Source organism: Hemiscyllium ocellatum, chromosome 31 (assembly GCF_020745735.1).
Source record: "Hemiscyllium ocellatum isolate sHemOce1 chromosome 31, sHemOce1.pat.X.cur, whole genome shotgun sequence".
Classification (NCBI taxonomy): Eukaryota; Metazoa; Chordata; class Chondrichthyes; order Orectolobiformes; family Hemiscylliidae; genus Hemiscyllium; species Hemiscyllium ocellatum.
The window spans coordinates 47,000,424-47,014,843 of NC_083431.1; the positions used below are offsets into that span (position 1 = coordinate 47,000,424).

Sequence of the window (14,420 nt, forward strand, 5' to 3'; positions counted from 1 at the left end):
AAGCTGATTGATCACTGAGGTGGTTATAACTGGACACATGGGAAAATTCTCAAAGTAATCAAGAGGAGTCCGTGTATTCTGTGAGCGCAAAATCATATTTAAGTGATTTATTGGAATTCTTTGAGGGAGTAACATGCATTGTAAATTAAGGGGTAACTGTTGATGTCCTGTACTTCAGTTTCCAGAAGAACTTGAGAAGATGCAACACAAATGATTATGACTCCAAGTGGGAGTTCATGATATACAGGGTAACATCCTAGCCTGGACAGAAGACTGCTTGGCTGAGAGAAGACAGTACATGTAAACGTGTCTTTTTCAGGTTGGCAGAATGTGATGAGTAAAATCCCACAGGAATATGTACTCAGCTGTCAACGTTTTACAATTTATACCAATGATTTAGATAACAGGTTTAAAGTCATGGTGGCTAAATGAGCAAATGACATAAAGTTGAATAGGAATGTATGTGGTGACGATGGCAATAACAAGAATGCATACCAATATAGAAATGTTTAGTGAATTGGAAAAATCCTATCAAATGGAGTACCAATGTGGGAAAATGAGAGGTTGTTCACCTTCTCAGCAAAGACTATTATATAAACAGAGAATGACTGCAGTAGTCCAGGTGCAGAGAGATCTTAGCATCCTAACACATAATTCACAAAATGGTTAGTAAGTACAGCAAGTGATTATGGTAGTGCAGAGAATGTGACACATTTCTGAGAGAAAAATTGGAGATTAAAAATAATCATTGCGTACCTCAGTTATGAGGCATTGATGAGGCCATATCTCAAATACCATGTACAATTTTATCTCATTATTTGAGAAGAATGTAAATACATTCAAGGCAGTTGTGAGAAAGGTTAGTAGATTGATACCTGAAATGAGCAGAATGTTACAGACAGACTTGGACCTGCTGAGCTTATCTTCACTGGATTCTGGAAACATGGAGGGTGGGTTCATTAGAGTTATATGAATGGGCTTGATAAGTATGTGAAAAGGCTCTTATAAGTGGGTCCAGAACACAGACACTGTTTCAACATTAAGGATCACTCTATTAGAAGAGATAAGGAGAGCTTTCCTCTTAGGCTTTTACAATTTTGGAACCTGCTTCAGTAGGTAGCGGAGGCAGAGTCATTGAAAGTTTAAGCCAGAGGTAAGTACATGGAGACAGACAGATTGGCTTAGGGTCTGTTTCCATGCTTATACCTCCATGATCTGCTTGAATGGAAAAGGGCCGAATGTCTACTTCTGCTCTTAATCCAAACGTATGTTTGTATGTAACACTAGCAATTGGAGTCAGCCCATTACAATTGTCCTATCATGAGCCACTGGTTTTGGTTACGAAACAATAACTTGCTCGTGTTGTCAATAATAACTGCAAATTCGCTGCATGCTGCAAGTGCTGCGTAGCTTCAGGTTACCTGATTGCAGCTGCAATCTCATGTTACAACACATGGTGCTGGCAAGACACACAGATTCCAACCTGCCACAAAAACAGCACCACAGGAATCTGGAAAAATTCCCAATCACATCATCTGGAGCCACAAAGCAAACTCCCTTTCCACAGCACAGGAAAAATGGAAATATCCTTTTGTTAAATGTTTACACTTTGGTGAATATTTCATTTCAAGTTCATTAACTGCTTTCCAGGATGAAGTCTGGAAATAAAGAGCTAGCCGTGAAAATGCTTAATGACCAACAGGTGACGAGAGGAGATCCTCAGGGGTCAATGCTGGGCCCATTACTGTTTGTTATCTGTATCAATGATTTGGGTGAGAATGTACAAGGCATGATTAGTAAGTTTGCAGATGACACTAAGATAGGAGATATCGTGCACAGTGAGGAAGGTTGTCAGATATTACAGTAGGCCTTGGTCGACTGGAGAAATGGGCCGAGAAATATCTATATCAAACTCTGTTTGCTAAGTGTGAGGTCTTGCATTTTGGAAAGTCAAATCGCGGTAAGAGTTTCATGGCAAATGGTAGGGCTTAAGGAGTTTATTGGAACAGAGGGACCTGGAGTTCAGGTTCACACTTCTCTGAGACAGGGCAGTGAAGAAGGCTTTTGACACACTGGCCTTCAACAGTTTAGAAGTTGGGAAGTTATGTTGCAGTTGTAAAGGATATTGGTGAGGCTGCATTTGGAGTATTGTGCTCAGTTTTGGTCACCTTGCTATAGGAAGGATGTTATTAAACTGGAAAGAGTGCAGAAGGAATTTGCAAGAATGTTGCCAGAACTCAACGGTCCAATTAAAAAGGAGAGGTTGAACAAGCTAGGACTTTTTTCGTTAGTAAGAGAATGAGGGACAAACTTATAAAGGCGTATAACATCATGAGAGGCATGGATCGGGTGAATGCACTCAGCCTTTTACCCAGGGTTGGGGAATTGAGAACTAGAGGGCATCAGTTTAAGGCTGGAGGGGAAAGAATAAAAGGGAACCTGAGGGGCAACTTTTTTTTTTACACAGAGGGTGGTACGCATATGGAATGAGCTGCCAGCGGAAGTGGTTGAGGTGGGTGTATTAACAACATTTAAAAGGCTTTTGGACAAATTCATGGATAGGAAAGGTTTAGAAGGATATGGGCCAAGTGCAGGGAAATAGGGTTAGCGCGGATGGACGTTTTGGTTGGCATGGACCAGTTTGGGCCAAAGGGCCTGTCTCCATGCTATAGGACTCTATGAGGTTCAGTGAGGTTCATCTTGGAAAGAAACTTGCTACGACTGCACCATCTAGTCTTGACTCCAGTCCAACAGAAAAGGGTGCTGACACTGAACTGTCCTGTGACAAGGACTAACAAGCTAATCAGCTGTGTCAAAGACCTTCTAGCAAGTCAGAAATGTGGCCCGTCCCCACCTTCTCAAGACAACCACCGGGTGGAAATAAATGCCAGCAAAACCAACATCCTTATAATTAATACTGAAACTACTTGAATTGAGACAAAGAACATTTTTATCATACATTTCAGAACTTAATAATCACTCCAGATCCTTCTATCCAGCCCAAAAATGATCCTCAACCATCAATCTCAGATCACTTTATAATACCAGTGAGATATGCTTTCCACAACAACCATCCATGTTGTCAAAGAGGCTCCATCAACATTAGGGAGGGCAGGAGAATTTCAGCCACTGAAGGTTGAAGCTGTCCCACCTTTTCCATTTTGCTTCACTCCAGCCAGAGACTCCAGATATTTGTAAGTTTTCCAGAATATGCAGAAACAAGCACTTGAGCCAAGCAGCAAAACCTGGACTTCATCTTGCCTCTTCGACCCTTCCTCGAACTTCAACCCCAACTTGTAAGAGCAATATGTACCTCAGTCCGCTATCTAACTGAAGAATGTAAGTGGAAGCAAATATTAAACAAAACCTTACTATCACCTTAACTTGCTACAGATCAGACCACTTCTCAACTTCAACTCTTCATGGGGAAGATTTCCACAATTGTAAGGTATGTGAAGAAAAGCAAACAGCCATAACTTTCTTCCCCTATGATCAGGATCATGGACAAATAACGCACTTAACCAGTAATAATTCCAACATTCATTCATGTCCATGTCCAATATTTTGACAAAATACAGCTCTGCAAACTGAAAAAAAGGACATGAAATCAAAATATAGAAAGCAGGCATTAACAAACTATTCTTTCATCAGAGAGTTCGGCTCAAGTTCAACTAAGACTGCTCTCCTATATAAAAAAAGGAGTTTGACTATAGCCTCATCCAGTCATAAACTCACAGCATCAAATCATCCTGACACTGACATTCTAATCTTATAATAATCAGATACAGAACATTCACTTGGACAGTTAATGCAAGAAGTGGAATAATCAGTGTAGCAAAAGTGCTCTTCAAAAGTTCGGATAGGGTGAAAGTCCAGTGCTCCATCTGACCTGAAAGCATAGTGATCAAACTGGGAAAACTGTCCCACTCCACCATACCAACATACGCCTTCTTCATAATCGTAACAGGATACTCCCAGCCTCTCCAGAAAATTCAATGGGTAACAAAATACATTATGAGAACCCTGAATGCCAAAGGTACAGCTAATCCAGCCCTTTTGATACACAGTCTTGCAAGTTAAGACTTTAATCACCAGAGCTGTTAGCAATACTTAGACCTGCAGCAGATCTACTTTGTGCACAAACAACAAGCATTTTCAACTGAAGTAGAAACAAATTACTGCTTTAACAAAAACAAGTTTCTTAACTGCTTTATTGCCCAAAATGGACAAGTGTTTGACTTGGTTTTAAGAACCCAAACCTTTTGAATGTGTAGCATTTGGATATGAAATGCCTTTTTCCATAATGTGGACGGCACGGTGGCACAGTGGTTAGCACTGCTGCCTCACAGCGCCAGAGACCCAGGTTCAGCTCCCGATGTGGAGTTTGCACATTCTCTCCGTGTCTGCGTGGGTTTCCTCCGGGTGCTCTGGTTTCCTCCCACAGTCCAAAGATGTGCGGGTCAGGTGAATTGGCCATGCTAAATTGCCCGTAGTGTTAGGTAAAAGGGTAGATGTAGGGGAATGGGTGGGTTGTGCTTCAGCGGGTCGGTGTGGATTTGTTGGGCCAAAGGGCCTGTTTCCACACTGTAAGTAATCTAATCAAATCTAATCTAATAATCTGTTTAAAGATAAAAAAACACTGAAGGGTGGACTTTCACAAATGCCCATTCTTCTCTATCTCGGTTACCTAAATAAAGTTAAAATACCCCAGGACCACAGAGAAGAGGACACATTTTTACTTACAATCAGTACATCCAAAACTGAGGTTGTGTTATAAAACATTGGAAATCATGGTCCAGACATCCCAATCATGGCTGGAACCACCATTCCAATCCTAACTGGTCTAACATTTACCCATTGACCTTTAGATTTCTTCTTTCCACAGTGGAGAATACTGGGCCTCTATCGGAAAGATGTTGTTAAACTTGAAAGGGTTCAGAAAAGGTTTACAAGGATGTTGCCAGGGTTGGAGGATCTGAGCTACAGGGAGAGGCTGAACAGGCTGGGGCTGTTTTCCCTGGAGCATCGGAGGCTGAGGCTTGACCTTATAGAGGTTTACAAAATTATGAGGGGCATGGACAGGATAAATAGACAAAGTCTTTTCCCTGGGGTCGGGGAGTCCAGAACTAGATGGCATAGGTTTAGAGTGAGGGGGAAAGATATAAAAGAGACCTATGGGGCAACTTTTTCACGCAGAGGGTGGTATGTGTATGGAATGAGCTGCCAGATGAAGTAGTGGAGGCTGATACAATTGCATCATTTAAAAGGCATTTGGATGGGTATATGAATAGGAAGGGTTTGGAGGAATATGGGCCGGGTGCTGGCAGGTGGGATATCTGGTCGACATGGACACATTGGACCGAAGGGTCTCTTTCCATGCTTTACTATAACTCTATGATTCTTGTGACTAAGCTGTTCAGGAAGCCCACAAACCTGCAGTGAAGAAAACCTCTGTGGAAACCACATCCCTTTTTGCAGCAATCAGTTGCTGGTGTTCTGTAACTTCAATGTTTCGCTGTACAGCCAGCCACTGACAGCGTGTCAGAAAAGCAGGATCAGACTGGCACTGTGTCAGTAAATTGGAGAGGAAACAGTTGAGTTGGGGTTGGGGGTGGGGGGATATTGGATAAGTTCAGTGGGGATCAGTCTGGTGGTAGGCAAGTGGAGCACGCTATTAGCAATAAGGCAGGCAGTTAGGGCAGGGTGTAGAATGGGGTTGGCTATGGGGCAGGTCTAACTAGTGATGATTCACAGGGTCAGTTTAACAGCAAGTGCCAAAACATTTCAATCAATTAGATTTTCCAGGCTTAAGTGAATCAAAATCCTGTGAATTTTCCCACGTTAAAGGATCTCTTTTGGACAGTTCCAGACACAAGGGGATTGCTCATCCGAATAAGTAATTTTCTAGACAATTTTCAGAGGTTCAATAGGGTCCCGATCCACAACTCCAGTAAATGCTGCTCCAATGACTTTCTACTCATCGGAATTATGCGAACCAACTATTTTGTCTACCTATACCATGCAAATTTTGTCATTTAAATTTCTAAATTCTATCAGTTCCCCATCAAAACAGGGATCAACTAAACTTTCAAAAGCAACACAGACACAGTTTATTACCCTGCTACCCGGACAGCAACACGTCCAAAGAGAAAGCTGATTAGTACCACCTCAGGTTTGCAATCAGTGAAGATGTGAAGGCTATTGCCATTCAAAGTAAATCAGGCAGGCTCAACATTGTTCAAATATCATTTCTCTGTGAGAAAACTATCTATTAGGGCTCTTACTGGAGGCAATGTACACCGTGGATGGGTGTGGGAGGTGATGTAGGTGTGTGAGGAGTGAGAGAGAAGATGTAGAAGGCAATGTGCTTGGAAGTTGAACTGGGAAGTTTTAATTGAATTCTATTCGCTCGACAAGTCTGTGTGTTTACAACACAATGCATCAGGGAGAACTAGCCATTTGAATACAGAGCTGGCTCAAAGGTGGTGCTGGAGCGTTGTTTTTCACACTGGAGGCCTGTGACCAGTGGAGTGCCACAAGGATCGGTGCTGGGCCCTCTACTTTTTGTCATTTACATAAATGATTTGGATGCGAGCATAAGAGGTACAGTTAGTAAGTTTGCAGATTACACCAAAATTGGAGGTGTAGTGGGTAGCGAAGAGGGTTACCTTAGATTACAACAGGATCTGGACCAGATGGGCCAATGGGCTGAGGAGTGGCAGATGGAGTTTAATTCAGATAAATGCGAGGTGCTGCATTTTGGGAAAGCAAATTTTAGCAGGACTTATACACTTCATGGTAAGGTCCTAGGGAGTGCTGTTGAACAAAGAGACCTTGGAATGCAGGTTCATAGCTCCTTGAAAGTGGAGTCACAGGTAGTCAGGATAGTGAAGAAGTCATTTGGTATGCTTTCCTTTATTGGTCAGAGTATTGAGTACAGGAGTTGGGAGGTCATGTTGCAGCTGTACAGGACATTGGTTAGGCCACTGTTGGAATATTGTGTGCAATTCTAGTCTCCTCCCTATCATAAAGATGTTGTGAAACTTGAAAGGGTTCAGAAAAGATTTACAAGGATGTTGCCAGGGTTGGAGGATTTGAGCTATAGGGAGAGACTGAATAGGCTGGGACTGTTTTCCCTGGAGCGTCGGAGGGTGAGGGATGATCTTATAGAGGTTTACAAAATTATGAGGGGCATGGACAGGGTAAATAGGCAAAGTCTTTTCCCTGGGGTTGGGAGTCCAGAACCAGAGGGCATAGATTTAGGGTGAGAGGGGAAAGACATAGAAGAGACTTAAGGGGCAGCATTTCCATGCAGATGATGCTATGTATATGGAATGAGCTGTCAGAGGATGTGGTGGAGGCTGGTACAACTGCACCAATTAAGAGGCATTTGGATGGGTATATGAATAGGAAGGGTTTGGAGGGATATGGGTCAGGTGCTGGCAGGTGGGACTAGATTGGGTTGGGATATCTGGTCGGCATGGACAGGTTGGACCGAAGTGTCCGTTTCCATGCTGTACATCTCTATGACTCTATGATTCCATAATGACATGACTAGCAAACTGGCAAATTACAATTCATTCCTTTTTTTTAATTTATTCCATAATTGTGGCTGTGTGCAAGAGTGAGGGTTACAATCAAAGAATTGTTTTAAATTATAATCATAATCATATCATCTTGTGATTCAGCGTTGCTCTACAATTATAATATTAATAATAAATTTTTGGATGTAAGTTTGCTCGCTGAACTGAAAGGCAATTTTCAGATGTTTCGTCACCATACTAGGTAACATCATCTGAGAGGTAAAAACAATGACTGCAGATGCTGGAAACCATATTCTGGATTAGTGGTGTGGAAGGGCTTTTGCCCGAAACGTCGATTTCACTGTTCTTTAGATGCTGCCTGAACTGCTGTGCTCTTCCGGCACCACTAATCTAACATCATCTGAGAGCCTCCGATGAAGTACTGGTATTATGTCCCGCTTTCTATTTGTGTGTTTAGGTTTCCTTGGGCTGGTGATGCGATATCCTGTGTTGGTGATATCATTTCCTGTTCTTTTTCTCAGACGGTGGTAGATGGGGTCCAAATCGATGTGTTTGTTGATAGAGTTCTGGTTGGAATGCCATGCTTCTAGGAATTCTTGTGCATGTCTCTGTTTGACATGTTGTAGGATGGATGTATTGTCCCAGTCAAAGTGATGTCCTTCCTCACCTGTATGTAAGGATATCGGTGATGGTGGGTCATGTCTTTTTGTGGCTAGTTGGTGTTCATGTATCCTGGTGGCTAGTTTTCTGCCTGTTTGTCCAATGTACTGTTTGTCACAATTCTTCCTTGGCATTCTGGAAATGATGTTCATTCTCCTTGCTGTCTGTATAGTGTCTTTTAAGTTCATTACCTGCTGTTTTAGTGTGTTGGTGGGTTTGTGAGCGACCATGATGCCAAGAAGTCTGAGTACTCTGGCAGTCATTTCAAAGATGTCTTTGATGTAGGGGAGAGTGGTTAGGGTTTATGTGTGCGTTTGGGATTTTTTTTGTTCAGAAATTGGCAGACTGTGTTCATTGGGTACCTGTTATTTTTGAATATGCTGTGTAGGTGATTCTCCTCTGCTCTTTGTAGTTACTCTGAGCTGCAGTGTGTGGTGGCTCGTTGAAATAATGTTCTAATACAGCATCGTTTTTGGGTGGTGGGATGATTGCTTCTCTAGTTCAGTATTTGGTCAGTACATGCTTTTTCCTGTAGATGCTGGTTTGAAGCTCTCCATTGACTGCTCACTCTATTCGACATCTTGGAATGTTAGTTTGTTGTTTTCCTCCTCTTTTATGAATTTTATGCCAGTAAGCATATTATTGATGGTTTCCTCTAATACTTTTCATTTAGAGATGACAAAGGTGTCAGCCAAGTAGCGGACCTAAAGTTTGGATTGGATGGTTGGCAGAGCTGTTTGTTCAAGTCTCAGCATTACTGTCTCTTCTAAAAACCCTGATATTAGAGATTCTGTTGGGTTGTCTGGAGGTTTTGTTATTGAAAGTGAAGTCGTACTAAGGGTATTGGTCCACTAGCTTGACAATAATGTCCTCGCTGATTATGTTGGTGGCGTTTGGTGTGTGTGTCTTTGGGTCTTCTAACAGGATAGTTAGTGTTTCCTTGGCCAGGTTGATGCTGCTGGATGTGAACAGGGCTATTACGATAAAGGAGACCATTATTTCATCCTCTTCTATCTTGGTATCTTTGTTGGTGTTCTGGAATTCTTGGATGGAATAAATGGAGTGGCATGAATCTTCTACTAAGTGTTTTAGTCTTTGGTGTAGTTCCTTGGCTGATCTTTATGTTGGTGTTCTAGCTAGCAAGACTATAGGTCTGAGGGGAGCTCCTGGTTTGTGAATTTTGAATAATCCGTAGAAGCGTGGCACGTTGGATCCGTGTGATTTCATTTTTTGTAAATCTGTCTTGTTTAATTTTCTAGATTTCTGAGGTTTTTTGAATTAGGCTGTGATTCGGTTCTCTAGTTGTGGGGTCAGATCTATCACCACCTGTTGGTAAGTGTCAGTATCTACAAGCAGTGCGTTTGCTTTCTCAATGTAGTCTGTTCGGCTTAAAATGACTGTCAAGCTCCTTTGCCTGCAGGTAGAATAATAATGTTTTTATCTTCGAGTCCTTCTAATGCTTTCCTTCCCTGTGTATTGAGTGTGTTTCCTTCCTTTTTCCTGCTTAGTGTTGGTGCGACTGCCCGTCTGATGGTTTGCTGGGTTTCTTCTGTGAGTTGGTTGTCTTTCAGTGTTGTTTCTAATGCTACTAAGGAATTTTGCTTGTCATATGGAAGTTGTAATTTAATCTTCTTACTATAAAGGCTTTTTCAGTATCTGTTAAGAGTCAATCAGATAAGTTTTTTCCCCATGCTTCTGCGTTGTCTATGTTGTTATTTGGTATGAATTTGTCTAATTTTTCCAGTTTTTGTGTTTGCCACTGTCTAATGTCTACGGCTCATTGTACTGTGTCTGTCCATTTATGGTCTATCACTTTAGTGAGTAAACTTTTTTGGCACAAAATTGTGTTTACAGAGTTTATTGTCATTAATCATTCTTTAAACATTCTGCTGCCATTTTGCTCTGTTATTCTTTTGGCTAGTGTGGTGTTTAGGAGAGGTTTGTATTTAAGACATTTAGGTAGTACCTGTTTCCTTAGTCATTCATGCAGGAAGTACAGCTATTTGTGGGTGGCACTCTATAACTTCAGGTCAGTTTTAAAATATTGCACCCATAGGCATTAGCAAGTTTAGAGAAGTGTATGGTGTTAAAACAACTGAAAACGAACGTTCCAGCTCAACGAGCGACCTTACATCCAGAACCTGAGCTACAAATCTTCTTAAAACTCACTATTTAATTTCTGTTTCAGTTATAACCTTGGCGATGATATCTGCTATTCTTAAAATCTGGTTAGAATTGGACAATTGAGGGTCAAATATTTTAATTTCACTCTGTTGCAAATCCAGTGTTAGTAAGTCTGATTTGGTCTGACTTGCTATCCCTGTGTCATAACATGAGACAGCATCGTGGGATGGAAAGCTAACATATCAGGTTAACGACCAATTAGAATGTGTAATTTTAAATGATTTTCAATTTTTATTTGATGTAATTTCAATTTCAGCTTTCCCAGTAGTTCTACCACCCTTCCCATTCCCTAGCAATTCCTGCTTTTCCTTTCCTTGAACAGCCGTTTCTAACACTAGCAGGACTGAGGAGCCAGGCGGAGGAGACACCAGGCTATTCAAACAGCAGTATTAGGCACAGCATCATTTCTAGATGTGAGTGTAAATAGGTTCCCTACAAATTATGGTGTCATTGTGGTGCTCAATAGCATCTTCAATGCTCACCATTACTGGGATTACAAGATACAGGCCACAATATCCACCAAGGTTTGAGAGAGAAACCTTCAGAGGTAAATGTTGATTATTCCACACTCTTACCTCACATCCTTGCCAACTGTCATTGCAGCAATGACTTTCTTAACTGCTTCTTTTCTTTTCTCTTTCTTTTCATTATTCAGTTCAGCCTTCAATTCAAATATCTCTCCTGGAAGGTGTAAAAAAAATGTGGACAAGATTAAGCAGAATTATCATGTGCCATAGATGCAGCAGAAAGTTCTTTCACTTTGTTTCTCAACCTTTTATTCCTTCTCCCCAAGTTCACTGGATCCACAATGATCACCAATCCACTGGTACCAAGACCATTATTCACACAAATTGTAGCAGACTGTTGAATCTTGGAACCAATCTTCCCTTACTCCATCATCAACTAACCTCTCTACTATCCTGCCATAGTCCCTGGACATTGACCAGGAACTGGAATGCGGAATGCTGTTTTTTGGGTATCCACTGTCCTCTATTCAATAAAAGGTGATGGAAAGCAGGAGGCTACAGGTCAGTTTGCTTAGCATTTGTCATAGGGAAAATTGGATACATTCAAGGTAAATCAAGCAGAGTCAACACGATTTTGTCCAAGGGAAATCATATTTGAACAATCTATTGGAGTTCTTCGTGGAGGGAATGTGCAGCATGAATAAAGAGGAAGCTGTAAATGCACTATACTTAGACTGAATAAACTGAAAAATATGAAGTATGATCTTGATAGGGTAGTGAATCCTGCCTCATGGGAGAATCTAGGATTAGGGGTCACTGTTTAAAAATGAGGGGCTGCCCATTTAAAACAGACATGAGGTGATTTTTTTTCAGAGCTTCAAGAGTCTTTGGAATTCTCTTTCTGAAAAGGTGGTGGAAGCAGAGTCCTTGAATATTTTTCAGACAAAGGTAGACTCTTATTAAGCAAGGATTGAACATTATCAGGTGTATGCAAGAACGTGGATTTCAGTTTACAATCAGATCAATGATCTTACTGTGACAGTGCAGCAATCTTGAGGAGCTCCTAATTCACATGTTCAGATGGAGCTGTAGAACACTTACTAACTCCCAAAGCCAATGTCAACCTCCTCAACACAGGCCAATGGTAGAACTTAATAGTTCAATACAATGTCATATGGCATATTTTTATCAGGAAATGCAAAAAATAAACAAGTCGTGTGTTTTCCCATCTCACCCGTTGACAAGAGCAAATGCACCACGGATTAAGGCAAATACTGAGTACCACAAAAACAGACAAGCTCATGGTAATACTAAGAATCTGGTTGCATAAATCCCTAAACCAAATGAGTTAGCAGAAATGTACTTGGTTCGCTGCTGAAGACTCCAAAAATCAGCATAAAAGTTCCCGGTACACTGAAGTAAAACGTATTCACGACAGTGGAATTTATCTGTTGAGCACAAGGGCTCACATTCGTAATAATTAATCCATCCATGAGCTGAGCTCCTTGCTTGTATCAAATTAAATCTTCATGAATTATAAGTCATGGAGTCATAGAGATGTACAGCATGGAAACAGACCCTTCAGTCCAACCCGTCCATGCTGACCAGATATTCCAACCCAATCTAGTCCCACCTGCCACCACCCGGCCCATATCCCTCCAAACCCTTCCTATTCATAAAACCATCCAAATGCCTCTTAAATGTTGCAATTGTACCAGCCTCCACCACTTCCTCTGGCAGCTCATTCCATACATGTACCACCCTCTGCGTGAAAAAATTGCCCCTTTGGTCTCTTTTATATCTTTCCCCTCTCACCCTAAACCTATGACCTCTAGTTCTGGACTCCCTGACCCCAGGGAAAATACTTTGTCTATTTACCCTATCCATGCCCCTCATAATTTTGTAAACCTCTATAAGGTCACCCGTCAGCTTTCGACCCTCCAGGGAAAACAGCCCCAGCCTGTTCAGCCTCTCCCTGTAGCTCAAATCCTGGCAACTTGTAAATCTTTTCTGAACCCTTTCAAGTTTCACAACATTTTTCCGATAGGAAGGAGACCAGAATTGCACGCAATATTCCAACAGTGGCCTAACCAATGTCCTGTACAGCTGCAACATGACCTCCCAACTCCTGTACTCAATACTCTGACCAATAAAGGAAAGCATATCAAACGCCTTCTTCACTATCCTGTCTACCTGCGACTCCACTTTCAAGGAGCTACGAACCTGCACTCCAAGGTCTCTTTGTTCAGCAACACTTCCTAGGACCTTACCATTAAGTGTATAAGTCCTGCTAAGATTTGCTTTCCCAAAATGCAGCACTTCGCATTTATCTGAATTAAACTCCATCTGCCACTTCTCAGCCCATCTTACTATCGAAACCCTGTATTTTTTAGACTTGGTCAAATTCTACCTTTCAGGTCATTTATTCATCACAATTTTCCACTTCATGGCCAGAAACTGTTGCACAGCACTAGTCTTTATACACAGTGCATATTCAATGTTACAGCAATGCAGATTCAAACACTTCAATGCATTTTATTTTCCCTTTCTGCATACACCACTGCTGCACTGAGCAGAGGAACTTGGCAGAAAGTAACCACAACACCCACTTCTGTTGGCTCACGCCTCGGATTCTCTTTTGTCTTCCCAACAGTTCTGCTGATAATGGAAAGAAGATCATTGTGTCATTCCTATAATCTGAGCTTTAGTTTCCCAAAGTGCAATACTGGATAGTCACACAACTTAAAACACCGTAAACTTCAGGGTTTTGTCAGGTTGCACGTGCAGTTACAATAAACAATCAAGAAGAAATCACACCAAAAAACGCACCTTTTTTATTAGTGGTGAAATACTTCGAGTCGGTCATGGTGGCAATATTTTAAGCTTCCTGCAAAAGAGTAAAGAATTTAGAAAATTCTGTTTCTTTTTCTTTTTGAGACAAGAGCAGAAAATGAGTTAGTAACTGCATCAAGAGTTCAAGTGAGCATTAATGCCAGACAGCATTACTGTAGTCTCAGGAACACTGCTGCTTGGTTTTCATAGATAGCTGAGAAAACACTTCTTCAGTCAGTGAATCTATTTTAGCTTTTTTGTTGAAGACTTGTATCTGGAGACTAACGTTTGGCATAGAATAAAAAACAGATCTAATCATCATCATTACATTGGTGTTCATGGGAACTTGTTGACACATTTCTGATATTACAATAGTAACTACTGTCAACAATAGCTCATTGAATAGTCACTTTGAGACAATGAGGCTGCAAAAAACACCATATAAATGTAAGTTATTTGTTTTCACTGCAATGAAATCCAAACCAGAGTGGAGATAAAGTCTCCAATATTTGATTAAGTCAGTCCCATCTGAGATGAATGGGAGCTGCCTGAATATCAAACAGAAACAGAACAGTTCAACAAAACGCAACTCTAAAATTTTCAATACACTTTGTAAAGACTATAAACATGGTTTGTCAGAACTGAAAATTTTGCATTTGCAATCAATGCAATGGGTGGGTGAGAGAATCTTTTGTTAGAAGTTAAGGAAACAGTACCACTTGGAGGCTTAGCA

At 41.2% G+C, this 14,420-nt stretch overlaps 1 protein-coding gene across 2 annotated transcripts in view; it reads right to left on the bottom strand.

Moving 5' to 3' along the window:
• The window catches only part of ap2b1 (adaptor related protein complex 2 subunit beta 1), a 313,188-nt gene that overhangs the window by 284,586 nt on the left and 14,182 nt on the right, over nt 1–14,420 (bottom strand). For both annotated transcript variants that reach the window (XM_060848300.1, XM_060848299.1), the window contains exons 2-3: nt 13,685–13,742; nt 10,964–11,069 (exon numbers count right to left, since the gene is read on the bottom strand). In XM_060848300.1, the coding sequence (XP_060704283.1) occupies nt 10,964–11,069; nt 13,685–13,721 (143 nt within the window). In that variant the 5' untranslated portion in view covers nt 13,722–13,742. The remainder of the gene's footprint in view (nt 1–10,963; nt 11,070–13,684; nt 13,743–14,420) is intronic.